This window comes from Emydura macquarii, unplaced genomic scaffold (assembly GCF_026122565.2).
Source record: "Emydura macquarii macquarii isolate MOO-44397 ecotype Brisbane River unplaced genomic scaffold, CSIRO-AGI_Emac_v2 contig_1790, whole genome shotgun sequence".
In the NCBI taxonomy this organism is placed as follows: Eukaryota; Metazoa; Chordata; order Testudines; family Chelidae; genus Emydura; species Emydura macquarii.
In genome coordinates, this window is record NW_027131927.1 from 1,865,929 (window position 1) to 1,887,359 (window position 21,431).

Consider the following 21,431-nt stretch of genomic DNA (forward strand, 5'->3'; position numbering starts at 1 on the left):
CTCGGAGCAGCCCAGCCCGGGGCGGGGAGGGACCAGTTGACCCCAGGGCAGAGCAGTGTGGCTTTGGGGACAGAAAATGCCGTTTTCCAACAAAATCGGAATTTTTCACAAACAGAAACACCCGGGGGGGGGGGGAGGGTAAATGTCAGGTATTCGCAGCCCCACCTGAAATGTTCTCCAGGCAAATCTCCCCCTCCCCCCCCGGAATAGAGGTACAAAGTGGCATCCCTCCCCCAGCCCATCCAGGAAACAGTGGCCTGCGCTGTCCCGGGCTTGACCCGCTGCCGCCGCCACCACCTCACACCGACCAAGAAGTGTCGGTGCAGGGGATGGGGAGCCCGCCCCGTATGCAAACGAGATGGGCGTGGCCTCCTGGTGCTGGGGCGGGGCGCCTCCCAGGTGAGGGAGGCTGCGGACTGGGCGTTCGCGGGCGGAGGGCGGGACTCACCTGGGTGACGCGGCGGGAGGAGGGCGTGGCTTCCTTGTGTGACGCGGCGGGGGCGGGTCGGCGCGGCCGTGGGGACCTGTGTGACGCGGCGACGCGGATCGGCGCGGCTGGGTGGGTGTGCGCGCGGGGGGCTCTCACCTGCGTGACGTGACGCGGGGAGGTGCGTGGCCCAACTCCGGAGCCGCGTCGCGCTCAGTCGCCGTCGAGCGAGCCGCGCGCGAGGATGGGGCGCTTGGGGCTGCTACTGCTGCTGGTGGCCGCGCTGTGCGCCGGGGATCTGGAGGGCTCGGGGGAGCCCAGCGCCCCGCCCGGGGGGAGCCCCTCGCCGGGACCGCCGCTTCCGGGTAAGGCCTGGGGGCACCTGGGGGGCGGGGGACTCTGGGAAGGGGGGCAGGGCTGGAAGGAGAGTTGGGGGGCGGCGTGCGAAGGGCTGGGGGGGCTGCGAAGGGTTGGGGCGTGGAGGCGGTGTGGGGGTGCGCTGGGAGGACTTGGGGAGGCCTGGCCCTGGGGAGGCGGGGTGGGTGCTTAGGAAGGGAATTGCTGGGGGCTCCTGGGGAGGAGGTGGGGTGCGTTGTGGGGAAGAGGGTTGGGGGGGCCCTGTGGGGATCGGGGGGGGTGTTGAAAGGGGTCATTGCCGGCGAGCCCTGCTCTTGGCTGGTCTCTGGGGTGCAGGGGAGGGGATTAAACCTCTGAAAGTTGGGGTGCTCCTTGCGCAGCTCTGTAGAGCTGTGCTGGGGAGAAAGGGGCGTTGGTCCTGGGCATGCAAAGGGCTCGTCAGTTCCCCCTGGCTGTGGCCTGGGGGTGGGTGTGCGTCACCGTATCGCAGACCCTGGGGTGACTCCTCCTTAGTCTGGGATCTGGGTCACTTCCCCTCCCCAAGTGCCTGGCTTTGCTGGTGGGTTTTTAACACCTGTTTAATGTGGTTCAGGGCCAGGCTTTGCCAGGGACACCTCCTCCCGCCCACCCCAGGGATCTCTAGCAAAAGGCAACAAGCCTCAGTATGGCGGTGGTGGCTTTTCGGAGCTTTAAATGCCATCCAACCCAGCAGAGGTCACACCAAGTTGCTGCCCTGCGAATAGTGAAACTTTCTTGGAAAGACTTTCTGGCAGGTGGTAGTAGATGTTCCCTCCGGCTGTGCAGCCAGATGGTTGACGGGGGTGACTCAGGGTGGCTTAGACTTGATTAACAGACAGCCATATGGAGCAGATGCAGATCACAGGGCGTTTTCAGGGTGTTTGCTCCAGCGTCTCTGGTTTGCTGCTAGTCTCCTACCCCAGAAGCGGCTGCACGTCACTGGTGTTTAATAGTTCACCCCTTCATTTGTGTCGTGTTCTCACTTGGAGGGTCTCAAATCTCTTTCCCAGTGCTAAGCTTCCTGTGAGCCTAACCAGCTGTAGGGGCCTCACTGTGCTTAGGGGCTGTACAAACCAAACAAAAAGGTGCCACCTGTCCCAAAGAGCTAGTCTCCTGTCCCTCAGGCAGAGTAACTTGCCTTCGGTCTCATCTGTGGTAGAGCTGGGAAGTGAACCCTGGAGTTCTGACTCCCCCCACGCCCTGTGCTTCCCTCCCTAGACTGTGTATCCCCTGTACTATGCAATGGTGGTATAGCCATGTGGGTCCCAGGATATTGGAGAGACAAGGTGGGTGAGGTCATCTCTGTTATTGGACCAACTGCAGTTGGTGAGAGAGCAGCTGGTCTAGTAAAAGATATGACCTCACCCACCTTGTCTCTCGGATATCCTCTGCAAAGCTTTCAGGATGAAAGGGACTATAGAAATGCAAGGGCCTTCTCAGGCACATGCCCTTGCTCATCCCTGGGGGTGGATGGGATCGGGTTTCAAAAGGGGAGTCCCTCTAGCTACCCTGACTTACAGTCAGGGACTGCGTTCTGGGGCGGGCATACAGCTCTCTTATTGACCGTCCATCCCGGCTGGCTCTGCGATAGGGGGTTGACATCAACAGCTTCAGAACTTGCTGCAGTGTGGAGTTGTTAGCTGGGCTAGAGAGCGACGATGGAGCTCGGAGCTATGATCAGGTTCCCTGCGCCAGCCTCGCATATCGCTGAGGGCAGCTTGCTGTGGGGTAGCGGAGCCAAGACCCAGACTGCCGGAGAACTGAACAGCATGCAGATCCTGATACTCCGTTTGTTCTGGGCCAGAACAGTGGCTAAGGGGAGAGGAGGGCTCCTGAATCACGGCTGTTTCCCTTGCATCATGTCCAGTCCTCTTTAACCCATCTCTGTCCAGGCCCCCTATGGTGTAAAGATGGTTCTTCCATAAGGCACTGCTCCCTTCATCCTGCTCTGACTGAGAACCTACTGAAAGGTCACTGACCTCAAGCACGGCGCTTTCTGCAGCTTCCTCTCCCTACCCCACAGCCTCCTTTTCAACAAAACAACTTCCTGGTGAGCCCCGACCCAGGGCCCTGCACTTGGCGGTTCTCATGGCCCTGGTTAACAGAACTTGCTGTCAGCTACTCAGGGGTATTTGCAGTGGGTGAATTCACCCTGCACTGGTATAACCTCCGTGGTGAATTTAAACTGAGCTAGTTAAACAGGGGTAGACTTGAGTGTGGATTCTCCTATTTGGGTCGGAGAGCAGCCTGTTGCTGTTTAACTTAAACCTGTCCCCATCCGCTAGAGGAAATCTGAAATCAGAGTATCCATACAGGTTTGCACCTGCTTAACTTAAATGGGTTTTTAAACAGATATAAACGGCACCAGTTTCCCTCTGTAGACAAGGCTGTGTTCTGAGGGTGTAATGTACAAACTGAGACGGAGCGGCAGGGCCCTGGGAACTCTGTAGCTCACCAGAACTACAACTGGGGTGTGGGAAAGATTAAGAGAATTGCCGTGCACTAATACCGTGTCATCCAGAGCCTCAGGACCTGCTGATGCACGGCTTACTGCTGAAATCCTGCAGAAAGCCATGCATGTGGTGAGGTCTAACTATTTTAGTTTCTGTGAGGTGATGGCAAGGGGTAGCCTAGATTGTTACAGGACACGTGAAATCTGTGGCATCGATGTGGGATGCTGAATTTATGCACCTGGGGTATATATGGGGAGTGAGCAGATCCCCCCCCCCCACACACCCGCCCCGGTCTCAAAGGTCTGTTGAAACATTATTAATTGTGGTTATTACGGTAGCACCTAAGAGCCGACTGAGAATGGGCCACTCTTGTGCCAGGTGCTGTACAAATACAGAATAGGTGGCTGTCCTGTAGTGTTGGCATTTGCGATGTGTTTTGGAGATGCAGGTAGCGCCATAGCTGGTCTGTGACCTGCAAAGTGCTGACCGCCAGCATGAGACCTCCTGGCTCGTTCTATCGAGGGAATGTTGGCCAGGGCTCTGGGGGTTGTTTCCCGTGTTTCTCCAGTTGGGGGCAGCTTGATTTCTGGTCTTGAAGGCAGGGAAACTCAAGGGGTCAGAGTCTTATTGTGGTGTCATTTGCCCAGTGCGAAATGCCACTCTTCTGACTTGGGCTGTTTTATGCCCACTCTGCAGTGGGTTAAATGATGGCACAGAGCTGCGTAAACTGTGCCCAAGGGGTATCTTGTGTAGCTCCATGAGTCGCTGGAACTTGGTGTCTGACCCACCCCTCTCCTGGCTCATCGTCGGTGGCTGCGCCAGCCACAGTGACTCATGTGGCGGATGTGAACCTGCCTTGCTGAACTGCTCAACCCACAGCAGCCTCGCTGGGGAGAGTGTGTGTCAGGGGTCACTGAAAGGTGGTAACGCTTGGCTGTGATGTTTCAATTGCCCGGTTGCTGGATGGTCCCAGCCGGATGGAATGGCAGGTCTCTCACGTCTGTTGGGGAGGGGATGGGAAAGGGTGCGGTGGAGATGTTAGAAACTCAACCAGGTCAATATTCGCTCAGAAACCTCTCTCTATTGGCAAGGAGGAAGCAACTTGCATTTAAACTTGGCTGGGCTTGTTGGAGTGGCCTCTGATGGGCGATAAAACTATTCTTCGCAGCCGGGGTCGACACCCCCGTTGTGCTAAAAGCAGCTCCGACCAGTGGGTCATAGGGTGTTAGTTCCTGTGCCAACAAGCTCACAGTCTGATGGGTGCAATGAGGGGCGGTGGCTCAGAACTTCCTCCCCCGTGTCCTACGTGTCTGGGATTACAGAACAAAACACTCCGAGACCTGGATCCAAAACAAACAGGTTCACATGAGTCTGTCTCCCCCCCTACCCCTTCTTGTGGTTTTGAGCTGAACAACAGAGGAATTAAGTGAATCATAGCTCCATCTCACTCTAAACATTGACTCTTCGTGTACCAGCGGCTAGCTTTTCCCCAGGAGAGCGTCCTTCTTGATTTAATGAATCCCTCTGTTCCAAGCAAAGAGGAGAACTCAGTGTTGTCTGTGAAGTTTGAGAGTGGAAATCAGACTGCTGTTGGCAACGTGAAGTAAAGGTTTTCAGTGGTCAGTGGGTCAAATCCTCCCCTGCACCTGGCAGTGAATCTGCAGGGAAGAAACTGGCCCTCCTGAGTTCTGGTGCCTTGTTGATCTAGTATCAAAAGCCTGCTGGGCACGTCAGAACAAACAAGAGAGCAGGCCCCGCCCCATGTAACTTAGTGTAAGGTCCTGATCCTGTGATTAGCACTACCAAGAAGCACAAATATCGACGGGGCTCCCAGGCAGGCACCAGGGTCCCTTTGCAGAGACCGGACCCGTGGCGAGCAGTCGGTGGGGTTACGCCTCTAAAATGCGTGGCTTGATCTGGGTGGGCTCTGATCTGGGACTTTCTGGTGTGTCCTGCCTCTCTGCCTTGCTTTGATTGTGAGCTGCAGGGGAGTGTGTGTGTGTGGGGGGTACTACTTGACAGGGCTGAGCACGCTGACAAATAACGGAGCCCTCTCTGACCTCATGTGTGTGTAGCTGGGTCACCAAGGGCTTGAACCAGCAACCCATGGAGGCCAGTGGGTTGGGATCATGCCCCTGGGAGTGGATCGCTTCAGGGCAGGGGCTGTCCTGGGGTTCTTGCTGCTCAGTGGCGTGAATCCAAGTGAAATGGGGCTGAGGGCAGGCTGGTGGCAGCTGCTCTGCCTGGCGGCAGAACCGGTCCAGCCTGTTCTGGGTGACGGCACCTGTGGTTACCCAGCAGCCTTCATCACTGAAGGCTTGGCCTGACCAGAATAGCTTATGCTGGGAACCGGTGCTCCTGTGTTGGAGCACTCCAATCCCCTGCCTGGCAGCTAGCATTCCCGCCAGCCGCGGCTCTGGGGGCGTAATGGGAGTCTCAAACCCTCTGAACAGCCTCAAACTTGGAACTTCCCATGGCTTCCTCCCACTCATTCCCCATGGCTTCCTGATCAACCAGCCATGGCTGATACACAGGCCTCAGGGTGTTCTGCTGCCTTCCTTCCCTGGGAGCGGGCTGCAGCCCATGTTGCATTATGGGCTTGTCTGGCAGAGTAGGTCTATGGGAAGCTATTTTGATCCCTTTGTTTTGCAGTGGAAGCCAACTCCTCCTTCCTGCCAGCCCTGGGGAACCGGGACACTGACCTGAGGGGCTGGGTGCAGAGACTTGTTTCATTGACACCTGCTTTTTAAAAGTGATTTACACAGGGGGGGAAACTGGGCGTGACTCTTTGCCTCTGTACGGTGGCTCAAGGAGCCTGAAAGGGTTAAAATAAATATAATACTCTGCATTGCGCGTGGCTTTTGAACAAGAAATTGGGGTCTTGTATCCTGCTGTTACGGAGAGAGGCGATGGGGAGAACCAGCCGGCTTAGTTTGCTGCACATACTGGAGGAAGTGAGGTCTGAGTTACTGAGAGTGAAGGGATTTTTATGGGGACCTTTAACTCTTCGAATGAGTGGTGGGGAAAACACCCCCCTGCGAAGCGCTGGGAAGGCAGTGTCCGTTAACTGGCATGCCCTCCTGCCCCCTCGGGGGTGGAGTGGGTTGCCTGGCACCTCGAATCCTCCTGGGAGGTTGCTGTTCTGTTGGTTAAAGCTAGTCAGGTTTGCATCTGGGTAACACACAGGTGGTGGCCTATTATTCAGCCAGTCTGAGCAGCCAGGAACTGGTCGAGTGGCCTGGAGCTGGGATTGTACAATGCCTCTGGCTAGGGGATTTTAGTAAACAAGTTTGACTCCGTCCAAGGCAGAGGAGTTTGGCTGTTGAAGTGTTGCTGGCTCCCGGTACCCTGGGTGGCTGCCTGTTCTCAGGTGGATTTACACCACTGTGCCCCGTTGCCCTGAACCCATGGTAACATCTAGCGCTGCAGAGAAGCGCTGATGAGCTGGCTTGTGTGTTGCTTGCCTTCCCTCCCAGTCCCGTGGTGTGACCGACCCCAGGCCACCCTTCCTCTTTCCTTGTCTGCGAAGCGTGGCGCCGGGTTTGGGAGAGCGATTTTAGGTTTCTGTGCTACAGCAAAATAGGCCTTTGTCTGAAATGGTGACCCTAAAACAACACGCAGCTTTGGGTGCGTGCACGCTCTTTGCCGCTTCCCTGGACAAGGCGGAGGGGTCCAGGCTGTGGCTGGACCCGGCCTAGGCACTGACAGGGGAGGGGGACTGGGTGAGATCAGGTTCTGCCTTGGTCTTTTACAAAACAGCACCGAAAGGAGGGTGGGCTGGGAAAGCCCCCGAACGGCATCTCTCTCTCCTTCTTTGCGGTGGAACCCTGGCTCCCTGAGTCTCCAGCACAGCGTGTTCCCAGAGCGTTCCATGTTTACCAGCCGCCCGGCTGAAACCACCTGACCAGGATAATGAAACCAGGAAGCTCTTGGGGCATCTAATTTAGAAACTGCTTTTTGGGAAGTGCTCTGAAAACAGGAGACGAAAGCATTTCCACAGACAAGTGTGGAGGGCAGCCTGGAGAACTCACTGAGCCCCCCCTCACTGTTTACATGCAGACTTGGAGAAAGCTGGGATTCTAGGCAAACCATGGGCCTATTCCCACAGCTGTGTAAAGAAACTGGGCTCCACCCTGCAGTGCTATGTGGTCTGAAATGCTGCAGCTCAGAGACTGTGTGTAAATGCTCTGGCCCAGTTCTCTGCCTTGCGTCTCAGGCAGTCGCTTGCACCACATGCAAATGTTGAGCTGATGTGCTAGCCTCTGCCGGCTGGCACTCGCTTTGCTCTAGTGCAGTGTTTCTCAACCTGGGGGTTGTGACAGTTTTAGAGGGGTCGCTGGTATTGGGGGTGGCAAGAAAGGCAATTGCCTGGAGCCACAGGGGCGCCATGAAACTAAGTTACATGCCTCAGCCCCATGGGGGTGGGACTCAGGCTTCAGGGGTACAGTAGTTTGGAAAGGTTAAGAACCACTGCTCTAGTGCGTGTAGAACACCAGTAAATTGGAGTGGTTCTGTTCTGCGCTCACTTCGCATTGGTGTCGATGACTGCTGGAGTGTGACGGGCGGCAGAGAATCCAGCTCTTTATATAGCGTCCTCTTCACTGAACTGCCACTTGGTGAATTTTCAAACAAGGCCCTTCGGGCTTCGTCCAGCCTGCACCTCACCTTGGGAGGAGCTTGTTGAAAATGTCTGCAAAGCCTCTTTGTTATCCTCCTTCAAAGCCTTCCTCTCCCGCGATGCCTACAAAAAACTGCCTGTCACACCGACCAGCCGTCTCTTTACATTTCCCTTGTCTGTTGGTCCATCTGCTTGATGTTTCGCTTGCAAGCTGTTTGGGGCAGGGACCCTCTCTTGGTTCAGTTCGTGCAGCACCTAGCGCAAAAGGGTCTTGCTGGGCCCCGTCAATATTATATAACACGTCTGTGTTTTCATCTCCAGAGCTCTGCCTCTTGCCCAAGGTGGTTGGCCGATGCCGGGCCTCCTTCCCCCGCTGGTGGTACAACGCCACGAGCCAGGCGTGCCAGAAGTTCACGTACGGCGGCTGCGGGGCCAATCTCAACAACTTCCTGGCAGAGGACAAGTGCCGGCTGACGTGTGTCGCAGCTGCAGGTGAGATCCCTTCTGGGCCGTGGCTCTGTGCTGCCCGGCTGCTGATTAGCTTGGCGAAAGGTCTAGGGTGCCGAGGAACCATGTTCCACGTGGTCCAGGCATCATTTGGGCGGAAGCAGGATTTAAATGCTACCTAGGCCTGGTGCTCTGTCTCTGCCCAGAGGTGCATATCAGCCTGGATGCTCATGAGCAGCCAGGTTTGGAGTGCAGCCGTGCCGCTGCATTTTGGCCGGAGCGCACTCCTGACGGCTGCTGTGTGACTCAGTGCCGCCTGGCCCTCTTCCTCTGGCTGCTCGGGTCAGGCTTGGACCCTGTCAGACAGGGAGAATAGAGGGGATGGAGCCGGGAGCAGGACAAGACTAGGGAAGAAATGTCGGTCGATCCTGAGCTGATCAGAGGCCAGATGGGGTGTGGCAAAGGACCTGGGCTGGGACTCGGGAGCGGGAGGTTCAGTTACCAGCTCTGCCACTGACTCTGTGTGACCTTGGTCAAGTCACCCCGTCTCTGGGTCTCTGTTTCCTATCTATACAACAGGGACAATAATCCATCCTTTCTCTGTTTGGACTGTGAGTGCTTAACCTGCGTGGTGCCTGGCACAAGGGAGCCCTGTGCTTGGTTGCGAGGCGATATCTCTTGGTGCTGTTGTAATAGCAGTAATCAGTGTGCAATGCTGTCTGCTCTAGCAGGCTGGGCTGGCTCAGAGGAAAGGCTCGCCTTACGTATTTCACTCACAGGGCGAGTCTGACCTTAAAACCTCTTGATTTACAGATAAGGAAGACGTGAACGAAATTCCATTGGCCAGCAGGAAAATAGCTCAGGGCGCAGACGGTGAGCATCGGGCAGTGGGACTGGTAGAGGGGTGGGAACCCCTGTCACTTGGGATGTTTAGGGAACAATCCTGCTTCCCCTCCGGCCCCCATGGAGCCTTCCTAGGGCTCTCCCAGCCCTGACCCTGATAAATGGGGCGTGCCTGCCTAGCATGGAGATAAACAGCTACCAGATATGTGACCTCCTGCTGAACCAGGAAGCCTGTGCTGTGGGAAGGCAGTTGATGGGGCACGGCTCAGCGACCTGCTGGCGACATCCCAGCTGTGGTTAGCTCCATGATCTGTCCAGGGTTGGCTTTCCCCTTAGACGGGTATTGGCGGGTGGAGGGCCGTGGGTGGTTTTTGCAGGGCTGGATAATGGGGCGCTCTCCAGGATGGCTGGCAGCAGGACGCTCCCTTCCCTCCTCACCCCTGTTCCTCCTCACCCTGGCTTCCCGTCCCCTGGACGGCACGAGCCTGTACTGCCCACTTGGCAGTTCCCAGTCGTGTCCGGAGCATCAGCCTCTCTCTCTGGCCCTCTTCCTGCCCCCCCGAGGCAGGGGTAACATGAAGGCCGGGGTCCCTGACATCTCACCCCTCCTGCGGGCTGCCTCCTGCCCTGCGAGGTCTGCGGTGAATCCCCCCTTATGCTGCAACCACAGCCAATGTAGAGCAGTGCACTGTTCCCAGGGTTGTGACCCTTGTGTCTGGGCAGGGGGGGGGGGGGGAGGGTTAACAAGCCTGCCCCATCTGAATCTGAATAACCAGCTGCGGAGAAACAAGCCGTAACGGCAGCTGTCGCCCCCTTGGCTGCTCGAGTCACCATCCCTGCTCCGGCGTGACCCACGCGGCTCCGAAGCATCTAGTCTAATGCTCTGGGACTGACTGGCAGCGTTAAAGCCACCCAGGCGCCTTCCCTCAGTCGGGACGCAAGGGCCAGCAGTTAAGGTGCTGGGCTAGGACCAGAGACGCTCAGGTTTGAGTCTTTGCTCTGCTAAATGCCTCTGTGCGTGGCCTTGCCCGCGTCTCTCTGGGCCCGTCTGCAGAACGGGGTGAGTGGCATGGAAGGATTGAGGTGCATGGGGGCTGCAGAGCGTGCTAGGGAACCGCCCTGCAACGGGGGACCAGAGATGGTTCTGCGGCTGCTCTGGGTGTTGGATCAGCTGCTGCGAGGGCCCAGCACCGCCCATTGGGGCTGGCGTGGAGCCCCACTCACCTGTCTGTCTCTGTTGCAGGGGAGCCCATCAGGCGCGTCGAGCAGGCCAGCGACGCTTCCACTTACGAAGGTAACATTTCTCCGTGTCTCTGGCGAGACTCAGCTGCTCTGCGGGCTGGGGGTGGGGCTGGGTCCCCGTGGGCTGGGCTGTGGGGCTACACGTTGGGGCGGGGTATCCAGAGAAAGAGCCCACGCTGCCCCCTCCCTGAGCTGCGACTCCCGGGGAGATCAGAGGCGCGTTTACAGCAGCATAGACAAGGGGCTATTCCCTGTGCTGCTGTGGCCGTCAGTTCCTTGCACTTCCATCCGAACACCCCTTGCTGGTGGGCACCTTGCCAGGACGAGCGCTGGCTGGGACAGGTGGCCTGGATGCTGGCGGTGTAGCTGAGCCTGTCCCACTGGGGACGATGCACCAGGCGCGTTAGCCTGGAGGGAGCAAAGCCGTGTCCTGCTTGGGCGGCTGGCCACGTGCTGCCGGGGGCTTTTGGCACCATGTGCTTGGTGCTGCACGTGGGGGGGATGGGTCTGGTGTGTGATGGCGCTCGTGTTCCAGCGAGGGGTTTGACGCTGCCCCCTCGCCCTGCCTGTCCCCAGAACGCTGCCTGGCCGAAGCCAAGACCGGCCTGTGTCGCGCCTCCTTCCCGCGCTGGTGGTTCGATGCTGAGACGAAAACCTGCCGCCAGTTTACGTACGGAGGGTGCGGGGGCAACCAGAACAACTACCTGAGTGAGGAGGCATGTCTGCGCAGGTGCTCAGGTGAGTCCGGCCCTGTGCCCTGGCCTGGGTGTTCTGTGCAGTCCCTGCCTGGCGGCGCGGCCGGGACCAGGGCATTCCCCGTCTGCCTTGGCGCTCAGGAGAACAATGAGCTCCGAGGGGCTGGGCCTGCTACCACCCAGACACCTCGCGCTAAAGGGCTGGGAGCCTGCGTCGCCGTTCTGGGAAGGGCACTGGGCGATCTCTGCCCATCAGACAGCAAGGGACAGGGCTGGCCAGCCAAGGTCTGTCCCCAGCTGCAGCCGGCTGACCAGGGAGGCGCTCCCAGCGTGGGGTGGAGGCAGGCTGCTTGTTTAGCCTCTTTGTGCAGCTCCACGCCGAGGGGCTGGGAGCTGGGAACTGTGAACAAAGCTCCCGCGTTAATGCATTGACCTGTCGCTCCATTCCCCCCCCAGAGTCCTGTGCTGCACCCCGCCTGACCGGCCCCTGCCGCGCTGCCTTCCCCCGCTGGTACTACGACCCGGCTGCCGGCGCTTGCAAGCAGTTCATCTACGGGGGCTGCAAGGGAAACAAGAACAACTACCTGCGGGAGGAGCTGTGTGTGAGCCAGTGCAGCGGGGCCACAGGTGAGGGAGATGCCGCGCTCCACGGAGCGGCTTGCCAGTGACCCTGGGGTGTGGAGGTGGGGGGGCGGCTCCCCCCCCAGTGAGTCAGGATGGGGAGGGGGGAGAACTCTGGATTGGCCAGCCCTGCCCTGGGGGTTGCTGCATGCAGAGGGTGCTGGGCCAGGGCCATGTCGGGCACAGCCCATCTCAACTCGCCTTTCCCTCTCCCAGGGGGCGCGGAGGGGCCCAAGACGGAGCAGCCGGACGTTCACCTCACGAGAGGTAAGTGGCGCCCTGTCCGCCACGCGCATCACAAACGGGCCCGGGTGGGATCCCCCTCAGCCAGCAATCTGCCCGCGGCCGGGCTGGGCTTCCCCGAACTTGGGGGCGCGGACACCAGCAGAACTGGCCCTGCTTCCCCCCCAGCCCAGATCCCCTCCCTTGTGCAGCACCCACACGGCTGTGCCCAGACGTGGGGTCGCAAACACAGCACGGGTGATGCAGACTCAGCAGCTGCCCTGAGGCCACCGCTGGAGGGACTCTGCCCTGGATCCTGGCCCTGCCTCGCTCCCTGGGTCCCAGCACCGGATCCCTGGGGATAACCTGCTTTAACTCTCCTCCCTGCAGTGGTGGTGCTTGCTGTGCTGCTGGCCATCATAGCTGCCGTCCTGCTCGGCACCGTGGTCGTCTTCTTCGTCAAAATCTGCAAGAAGAACCAGGAGCTGGCCCTAGGCGTGCCCTGGAGCCCCCTGGACGACAAGGAATACCTGATGAGCAACGCCTACACGCTGTGAGGCCGGGCCCCGTGCTGAGGGCCTGCACGGACCAAGGGCCAGCCCCTCATTGGGGCGCCAGCGCTGGGCTCGGATGGGGCCGTGGGACTCAGCCGTGTGTATATAATAAGAGAATGGCACGTGTCCGTCCAGAGAGGGCAACTTAAACCTGTACGAGCCGGGCCTTTAGGAATATCCGCGGGTTAGAAACTCCCTGCCCCAGCAGCCGCTGCACAATCCGCTCCCTGGCGGTGCCTTCGCTGCACCGAGGCGTCTTTCTTGGGGGCCTCTTCACACTTTTTATGCTTTTTTTAACCAGAATAATTAGTGGAACACCCGCTAGTGACAGACACACGGGCTCTCAGACGACTGGCAGCGGGCCCTCACCCCGTCCTCGGACACAGCACAGCGTCGCAGAGACTTTCATGGGGCCCCTCCCTCCATTCCTCTTTTTAAGGAGCCTTTTTAATCCAGCGGGGTCGGGCGGGACTCTCTGGTTGGGGATTTAGAAAAACAAGAGCCAGGCAAAACCCGGCTGCTGGTGGCTGACAGCCTACGCTGGCCTGGGGGGCTCTGTCCCTTAGCCATTCCAGGCGTGTTGTGGCCGCTCTGGGTCTCACCCTGTGGGGCTGATTGGATCTCAGGGAATAGAATATCTCCAGCACCATAGACTTGGCTGGGGGTCATGAGTGTCCCGGGCCTGCCATGCAGGTATAAATGTGCTGGGGGCGGGTGGGGAGAGCCTGCACGTCCCAAGGCAGGGGGGCTGGAGTTCTCTGTGGCCTGCAGCCGCTGCCACTGCGCACCCATCTCCCCCCAGCCCCTGCTGGGCAGGCCCTGAAGTGCTTCCAGAGCAGCAGTGGCTCATGCCCCGCAGCATGGTGGCCAGGGTGGCAATAATTTCTCTGCTCTGACCTGTCCCACCTCCAGGCATGGCTGTGCTGTGGGGGGAGGGCGGGAGGGGAGGGGAGGGAAGGGGGAGCAGCTTCCTGACACCATCTGAGCCCTGGCTTCCCTGTGCGAGTATTTCCCTCCCCACCCCATTTCCTAGCAGCTGTTTGAGCTGGTGCCTCCCAGGGGCCCAGCCAGGTGGCCCCCCCCCGGCGCTATTCCTGTGCTCTGTGAGAGGGGCAGTGGATGGCCTTGGGGTGATCAGCTGCCTGGGGGGGGGGGGGGGGGAGGTGATGTCACAGACCCTGTAAACTGCAGGTCCCACACTGAGACCCTCTGCAGCAGAACGCTCCCTGGGCTGGGTGGGGGAATGAGTCACCTGCCCTGGGAGCAGACTCGCTACAGGGGCGGGGGGAATACTGGGGCAGGGCTTGGAAGGGAGCTCTGTGGTCTCTAGTGTTGTGGAATGGAAGCAGGTGCCAGGTACTACCCCCCTTCCCCTGCACGTCTGGACCAGCGCTGGGGAGTCAAGCAGTGCTGCTGCCCCACCCTTGCATGGGGGCTGCTCCTGGTCTGTTGCAGAGCAGGGCAGTCCAGTGGCTGGTACTAAAGGGAGCGGCGTGCAGTCCAGATTCCCGTGTGTTTCCATGGCCTAAACCTCACTGAAGCAGCCTGTTAGCCCAGAATCGGTCCACCTGGGTGCTCCCTTCTGCCCAGTCCCAGGGAAGAGCTGCACATGACTGGCGCTGGCGGAGATGCGGCTTGCTGGTGCGGGTGGGACCAGGCCTGCTGTAATGTCTGAGCCCTGATTCGTTGTCGTCACTGTCATTATTTGTACATTGCCTGAGGTTGAGTTTGTCGCTTCGGTCAAGGGGGGTGAGTCTGTTTTAATCCTTGAGGAATGATTTTTAAATTTGTTTTTTTTTACATTCTGAGATTTCTTTCAATAAAGGAAAAAAATGAAACGGTTCCTCTCCAGTGCCTGCTGCCAGCCTGAGCCCCGGGCCTCTGAGCAGGTCTACGAGGCACGAGGGAGCTTCCACGGCCAAAGTCCTGGGTCACACAGACCAGAGAGCTTCACACAGGGTACGTCTACATGCAAAATGCTGCACGGCTGCACCTGGGGTGCTTTTATGAAGACGCTCGCAGGGGATGGCCGAGAGCTGTGCAGTTAATCCACCTCCGCGAGGTGAGAGGTGTCAGACGGAGAAACTCTGCGGCTGCCACAATCGCTGTCTGCAGGGGGGCTGGGGGTACAACTATTGTGGGGAGGGGTGGATCTCACACCCCTGCACGATGGAGTTATGCCACAACCAGGCTGCAGGCCAGGCCAGGCCTCAGTCACTGCTGCTACAGGGCATCCGTCTCAGAGACGCTCACCCTCAGGCATGGGGATGAAGAATGCAACCCAGTGGAGCAGGGGGGAGAGAGGCGGCATAAAACAGAAACGGGGCTGGTGTTGAAGCTCTTTATTTACACACTATTCCCCAGGGGCATGGGGGGCTCCCAGCCCCTGCTGTACACACTCATGTCCACACACGGGCACCTCTGACAGTGGATGGAAACAGTCCCCTGGTGCCCTGCAGCAGCAACCTGGGCAGAGCATGCTGTGCTGGAGAGATCTCTGCTCCCCACGCCCTGCAGGGGGCAGAGCAGGACTTAGAGCAGCCCTGAGGCTGCTCTAACTAAGCACAGGGCCCAGACTACAGGGAACACAAAAGGTGTACAGCTGCCTTCATCCCTCACAGAGGGGCTGGCTAACAACCTCAGCCTGGTGCTTCCCCCAGCAGGCAGCTCCATCTTAGCCCCCGTGGAGGGGGTCAGCAGAAGGCAGTCACTGGAGGCCCCACAAAGGGGCAGCAGAAGAGGGGGGGGATGAGAACCCAGGCATCCCGGCTCCAACCGTGGCACAGGCTGCCTGATGTGAGCCGGTGGCCCCAGTGCTCCCTGTGGCCCTCGGGGTGAAGTAGGTGGGCAGTGTCCGGGTGCCCTGCCCACAATCTGGGCGTGAGCACTGGTCTCCGATACCAAGTCCTGCCCCTCTGCTGGGCAGCAAGTGCAGGTGTGAGTGAAGCCCGGCTGCCTTGGAGTTGGGGGACAGGGCCACAGCTCCTTCACTCTGCCAGCTGATCACACTGGTTCACCACACTGCCCTGCTGCTTTCCTGGGACCCGGGTTGGGTTCTGAGCCCGGAGGGGCAGCAGGTCCCCCCGACCTTCCAGCATTGTGCTGGCTGTAGGCCAAGCGTCCTCCAGCTGGCTGAGCGCTCCTGTTGGCCTGGGGCTCCCGGCCCACCTCGCAGCAGGGGCTGTGCTCATCTTCCCCAGCCACTGCGCTGGGAACAGGGGCTGATCTGCGACCTGCCAGGCCCATCACTGCTAGGAGATAAAGCCTGGGTCAGAGATGGGCGGCCCCTGGCCCTCCCAGAACCCAGCCTGCAGCCACAGGGCTCCAGTTCCACATTGGCTGAGGCCCAGCCCAGAGCTGCCTCCCTTAGCCGGACGGTGGGCATTACAGGGCCACACCCGCCTTGCTCTGAAGCCCTTGGCAGCCCCGGCTCTCCCCTCAGCCTGCGGGCCTGGCTGGCCACAGGTCTGTCCTGCTGCCCTTGGAGTACAGGGACCAACCGGGACCCTCTCCCCCCGACGGGGTGAATGCGCCCGGCTGGGAGCTCCTGCAAACATGAGCCTCACTCAGCGCCAGCGCTCGAGTGGCACCATGGGCCGAGGCTTCTGCCCTGCCTGCCGGCTCTGGGCTGTTCCCAGGGGAGCAGCCAGGACCCCCCTGGACACCCAGATTTCCACCAAGCCAAGGATCGGTCCCAATTCTGTACCTGGACTCTTGGGCCGCCCGGTCGGGCCTGGAACCAAGAGGGCGGCAGGCGCTCACCTGATGAAGACATGGAGCATGTGGCCGGGGTCAGTGATGAACACCCTGCAGGAGGGAAATCAGCCTGTCAGCCAGCACCATCTGGGCCCATCTCCCTGGGCCCCACCCTGGGGTGCCAGCCCCCTTTGCCCCTACCACACTGTCTCTGGGGTCAGAAGGGTCAAAACAGGAGCAGGCCCCTTTTAAGGCATGGGGCACCTGCTAGCCGCTGCCACGGGGGCCACCATGAGACAGGCCTGAGCCTGGGGCCAGCTGGGAGCCAGGACTCCTGGGCTCCACCCCACTGTGGATTCCATGCTGGCAGCTCCCCTGTTGCTTAGGGCAGGCCGGCTCCACTCCCTCCTTTGGCCCTGTGCCGGTTCAGCTCCCTGCCTGCTGGGCGAGGCAGGGGCTGAATCAGTAGGGTGCAGCCCAGCCCCAGGTCACAGTGGAGTCAGCCAGAAGGAATGAGCGGCCTCAGGTGTCCTGGGGCACTCTCTGGGCAAAGAGCAGGGGGAGTTGCAGGCAGCTAAGGCAGCTGGGCCCAGGGAAGGGATGCCCAGCCCCCCTGTAGCGTGTTCTGCTCTGCACTGGGGCAGGTGCCGGTGCAGAGAGTAAGTGATGGAGCTGGGAAAGAACCCAGGTGTCCTGGCCTCCAGCCCCCACTGCTCTGACCACATCCCAGGCAATGCAACCCTGCATTAACCTCTTGTGCGGCTCCCCAGGTGCCATGGCTTTAGAGTAGGGTGCTGGGCAGCCTGGCAGGGGATGGGTGTATCTGTGGCCGGCGTGGGGGAAGGGGAGCCCAAGGCCTTTGAATGTCACGGGCAGCTGGACAGGGCAGGGATGGGGGACTCACCGCTCCCCCCAGGGATAAAAGGCTCGGTCCTGGTAGAAGTTGCACAGGAAGAGCCAGATGCTGATGGTCTCCATCCAGAAGATGACGAAGAGGAACCAGAGGGAGGAGAGCAGGAAGAGCTCGCAGGCCATCCTCGCTGGGGGGAGAGGGGGAGGAGAGCGCTGGGACCCGGACCCGCCCGCCCCTTCCTTGTCCCCAGGCACCAGCCCCAGGCCCCCCAGCTGCGCACACGAGTGGGGGGCAGAAGCAGGGCCCCTTTCCTGTGCTCTGCTCTCTGCCCACCTCAGGCTGGTGGGTCCGTTCGTCCCGGGAGTTTTCATGACCCCCCAGCCCGTAGCTGGGGGGGAGGGGGGCGGGAGCATCCCAGGGTCCCTGAGGCTGGAGCGGGACCCCCACCCCGGGGTGCCTAGGCGGCACTTGCTGGCCAGGAGCGGTTACAGGCCGAGGGCAGAAGCCCAGCTGGGATCGAAGGGGCCGTCGGGGCCCGGGGCCGGGGTTCCTGCTCCCGCTCTCGCCTGCCCTGGCACCGGAGCCCGGACACGCACGTGCCAAAGGGCGCCACGCGCAGCAGGGACCGGCCCAGCCCGGTGCCCCTCGCTCCCGACCCGCAGCCCCGGGCTCCCTCCCCGCCCCCGCTCTGCCGGCGCCCCTCGCTCCCACCCGCTGCCCCGTGGCGAGCCCAGGCCTGGGCCGCCCTCACCTGCTGCAGCAAAGCGAAAACGTCCCTGGGCCGCAGCGGAGCCGAGGCCTGCGATCCGGGACTTCCCCGGTTCCCCAGGCCCGGGTGGGTCCCTCCGGCTCCGCCCTCCCCGCCCCAAGCCCCGCCTCGCCGCCCCTGCCCGGCTGGGTCCTAGCACCGCCCTGGGAAGCGCAGCTGGTGCTAAAACCACCCAAGCTGGGCGGGGGCGGGGCTGGGAGCCCGAACTCCTGGGTTCTATCCCCCCACACCGACCCTCCTTGCCTCAGTTTCCCCCTCCCCACCCAGCTCTGTCTCTGAGCGCGGGCTGGGACGAGGCGTTTGCACCCCGCACTCCCGGCTGGGGAGGTCACGCCGAGGCCGATTGCAGGCACCGCCCTGCTCTGTCGGGCAAGGGGAGCCCTGGGGGAAAGGGGAGGCTGGGCGGGGGGGGTTACCCCCTCCCCCCACAGCCGCCGGAAGCGGGCGCGGCCCGGGCACAAGGTTCGCTCGGCTCCGCCCTGGAGGCTGCCCATAAATCCCCGCCGCGATTCGGGCTGGGTTGATCGGATCGGATCGGATCGATTAGACTACACTACGCAGCAGGATGGATTTCGACCTGTCGGCAGGTGAGCGCGGGAGACCCGGGATCCCTCGCCCTGCGGCTGGGTGCGCCTGGGAGCAGCGGGGCCAGGTGCTCGGCGCTGCAGGCGGCTCCTGCCCCCTTCGCCCCAAGCCTCGTGTCCGTCCAGGCTGGGAGCCAGGACTCCTGGGCTCTTTTCCAGCTCTGGGAGGGGGAGGGGGCTCCAGTGGCTGGGGGGCTAAGAGCCAGGATGCCTGGGTTCTTTCCCAGCCCAGCTATTGACTGTCTCTCTCTGGGAAAGTTCCTTGACCCCACTTGCTCTGTGCCTCGGTTTCCCCCTCTGGTGCATGAGATGACCCAGCACAACCTGGGGTAGGGGGCTCTCCTTGAGGCGACGCCCCTCCCTTTGATATCCTGCCAGGCAGAGAGCGACACGGCTCCTGGGACGGGCAGGGTCGCAGCCGGCTGGGCAGCCCCCACCCCTCCAGTCTGTCCCTATCTAGGGGCTACCGGGGCATAGACTGGCTGAGGGCAGGAGCGGGGACCTGACCTCATTCTTGTCTGCCCCCGCAGCTGTTGGCTCAGACCCCAAGAAAGGGGAGGCAGGGAAAGGGGGGCACCCCCATCACCCAGGGCATCCTTCCAAGCACAAGGTAAGGAGCGGTGTGGGGCAGGATTCAAGGACCCATGATGGGGAACTGGGGGAGGAATCCGGCTTAGCCAAAACTCTGGCCCTGGACAGGGACTAGAGGCAGGGTCACCCCTTTACTCTGGACTCACCGGAGACTGGAGTAGGGGTGACTGCTGTCCCCTGTGGTGGGGGGGGGGTCCCTGGGTGGGGGAGGGGGCACTGCTCAGGAAGCCCCCTGTGCTGGGGTGCCTGGGGGACACCTGCTTTGGGCAGCCCCAGCCTTGTACTGGGAACCCCCCAGGGGTGCCCCTGCTGTGATCACAGGGTGCCCCTGGGTCTGGGGGTGCCCACAGGTGACACTGACCCTCTTGTCTCTCACAGGATGGGCATGGATGCTCCTCAGACTCCAGCAGCAGCAGCAGCTCCAGTGAGAGTGATGGGGACCACCATGGGAAGGTAGGGGGAGCTGAGGGGCAGGGACCCCCCAGGGGAACGGCTGAAATCTGCACCCTCCCCCCACCCTCAAGGGCCTGCCCATCTGGAGGTGCCCAGGGTGGGTGGAGATTCCCCCAAGCAGCCTGTTGGGGGGGCTAGTAGGGCTGAATGTTAGAGGAAGGGGTGCAGACAGGGAGCCAAGACTCCTGGGTTCTGTTCACAGCTCTGCCCTGACCCATCCCTCTGTTCCCTGTCCCCTAGTGCCACATGCCAGGGGAAGGGGTGGTCTGTTCCACATCTAGGGCATGGAGGGTCCCCTAGCAGAGACCACCCTACACCCCGTTCTTGCTGGGAGGGTACATGGGCAGCAGCCCCTGGAAGGGAGCCTGGTTTCTGGCTTCTGTCCCTGCTTGGCTGTCCCAGCCCCACAGGGCCCCTGGCGGCTCCACTGCCTGCACACAGATAAGCCCAGGGCTGTTTGCACCAGTCAGCCCGGCCCGGGGCCACTCTGCCTCTGACCCCGCCAGGCCTTATGTCTCAGGCCAGAAGGCAGCAGGTGGGACCCACAGTCCCAAGGCAGGGCAAGGCCCTGTCAGCCCAACCTCTGGCGAAGATTAGAACCCCCATTACGCCAGCTGCTTCCTGGATCGGATCGCAGGAGACAGGCCCTGCCCTGCAGGGAGCTCAGTCTAAACAGACCAAACAAGGGGAGAGGAAACGGAGGGAGAGAGGGGGAAGGGACTTGCACAAGTCAGGGGCAGAGCCAGGAACAGAGGCTGTGGGCTGATCTCTGCCAGCCCAGGGTTCTCCCCCACCACTTCCCTGTGCTCTCCCTCCAGGCCCACGGCCATGGCCACGAGCACAAGAAAAAGAAGGAAAAGAAGCTGAATAAGGAGAAGAAGCCAAAGGAGAAAAAGTCCAAGGACAAGAAGAAGGAGAAGAAATGCCACTGACACCAGCGCCAGGAGTGGCCACGTCTCGCCCCCGCTGCACACCTGCCTCAGAACCCAGGCGTCCGGGCCAGACACTCAGCTTCAGGTCTTGGCTCCAGGCGGGGAGGAGAAACAGCAGCTCAGCTTTGCACCAGCCCCGGCTGTTAGCGCCAGCTGCCGTTATCACGTCCCCTTTGGAGCCTGCCCTTTGGAGCCTTAATGTCTAAATAAACAGGGTGGGTCTGAGCTTGCAGTGATGCCTGGTGAGGAGTGGGGGCGGGTCCCTGGAAGGGGGGAAAGGAGTTATTACCGGGCCCCCCTGAGCAGGCCCAGCCCAGGCAGCGCTTCCTGCAGGTGCGGCCTGACCCACAGAACAGGTTTTTAAGGGGCTGGCAGGAGGTGGTAGCTGTGGGCGCTTCCAGCCCCCCCGCTGGGAAGGGAGTGGCAGTGTGGCAGCTGCCCCCGGCAGGGGAGCGGTGGTGAGCTAGGAAAAGGGGGCTGACGCCTGGCTGTGCTGCTGCTACCTGCAGCTTCTCGCGCTCACCTCAGTGCCTGGGGCTCAGCCATCCACTGCCAGGGTGTGAGCCGGGCCCCAGCCAGCAGCAGGGCCTGCGTGTGCCAGCAGGCAGCTGGGGCAGGTGCAGGGGAACATACAGCTGCCAGGGCCGCAGTGAGCGTGGAGCCAGCGACAGTGCGGACAGTTATCGAGTGCTGATTGCTCCCAGGGGGCCAGGCAGCCTCTGGGGGGTGGCCCCAGGTGTTGCCTGTGAGTGACTCACCCCCCTCCTCCCCCATGCAGTGAGCAAGTCCCCAGTGAAGCCAGCACACAGAGCCACACTTGCTGCTGTTTATTGGCTTGTTGTGGATACACACATGGCAGGGGGGCCACCTGCAGTGACGCCTGGGGCCACGCGGAGGGCATGACGGAGACCTGGCCTTGCCCGCCCCACAGCAGCAGAATAATACTGAACAACCAAGAGGCAGCACTGCACATGCATTAACATGCACCCCCAGGGGAAGGGGGGCTAGCGACACTGGGGCGGGGCAGGCCAGGGGCAGGAGGGGGTAGACTGGGCA

The 21,431-nt window shown here is 61.0% G+C and overlaps 2 protein-coding genes across 2 annotated transcripts; both read left to right on the top strand.

Annotated features, from left to right (window-relative positions):
• The first annotated feature begins 618 nt into the window (after nt 1-618).
• SPINT2 (serine peptidase inhibitor, Kunitz type 2) lies at nt 619-14,209 on the top strand. The gene is made up of 8 exons (XM_067556573.1): nt 619-792; nt 8,195-8,365; nt 9,134-9,193; nt 10,407-10,457; nt 10,982-11,143; nt 11,557-11,727; nt 11,938-11,988; nt 12,334-14,209. The coding sequence occupies exons 1-8, from the start codon at nt 672-674 to the stop codon at nt 12,498-12,500; spliced, it is 954 nt and encodes a 317-aa protein (XP_067412674.1). The 5' UTR covers nt 619-671; the 3' UTR covers nt 12,501-14,209.
• A 4,048-nt stretch (nt 14,210-18,257) lies between these two features.
• CUNH19orf33 (chromosome unknown C19orf33 homolog) lies at nt 18,258-21,139 on the top strand. Its single transcript, XM_067556578.1, has 4 exons — nt 18,258-18,402; nt 18,930-19,009; nt 19,369-19,443; nt 20,262-21,139. The coding sequence occupies exons 1-4, from the start codon at nt 18,381-18,383 to the stop codon at nt 20,373-20,375; spliced, it is 291 nt and encodes a 96-aa protein (XP_067412679.1). The 5' UTR covers nt 18,258-18,380; the 3' UTR covers nt 20,376-21,139.
• The last annotated feature ends 292 nt before the right edge of the window (nt 21,140-21,431 follow it).

Bases quoted from the DNA above. Each gene is read 5' to 3' on its own strand.
- SPINT2 (XM_067556573.1), top strand. From the start codon at position 672: ATGGGGCGCTTGGGGCTGCTACTGCTGCTGGTGGCCGCGCTGTGCGCC. The intron at 793-8,194 runs GTAAGGCCTGGG...TTTCATCTCCAG, and splicing joins GCCGGGACCGCCGCTTCCGG to AGCTCTGCCTCTTGCCCAAG. The intron at 10,458-10,981 runs GTAACATTTCTC...GCCTGTCCCCAG, and splicing joins CGACGCTTCCACTTACGAAG to AACGCTGCCTGGCCGAAGCC.
- CUNH19orf33 (XM_067556578.1), top strand. From the start codon at position 18,381: ATGGATTTCGACCTGTCGGCAG. The intron at 19,010-19,368 runs GTAAGGAGCGGT...TGTCTCTCACAG, and splicing joins GGCATCCTTCCAAGCACAAG to GATGGGCATGGATGCTCCTC. The intron at 19,444-20,261 runs GTAGGGGGAGCT...CTCTCCCTCCAG, and splicing joins ATGGGGACCACCATGGGAAG to GCCCACGGCCATGGCCACGA.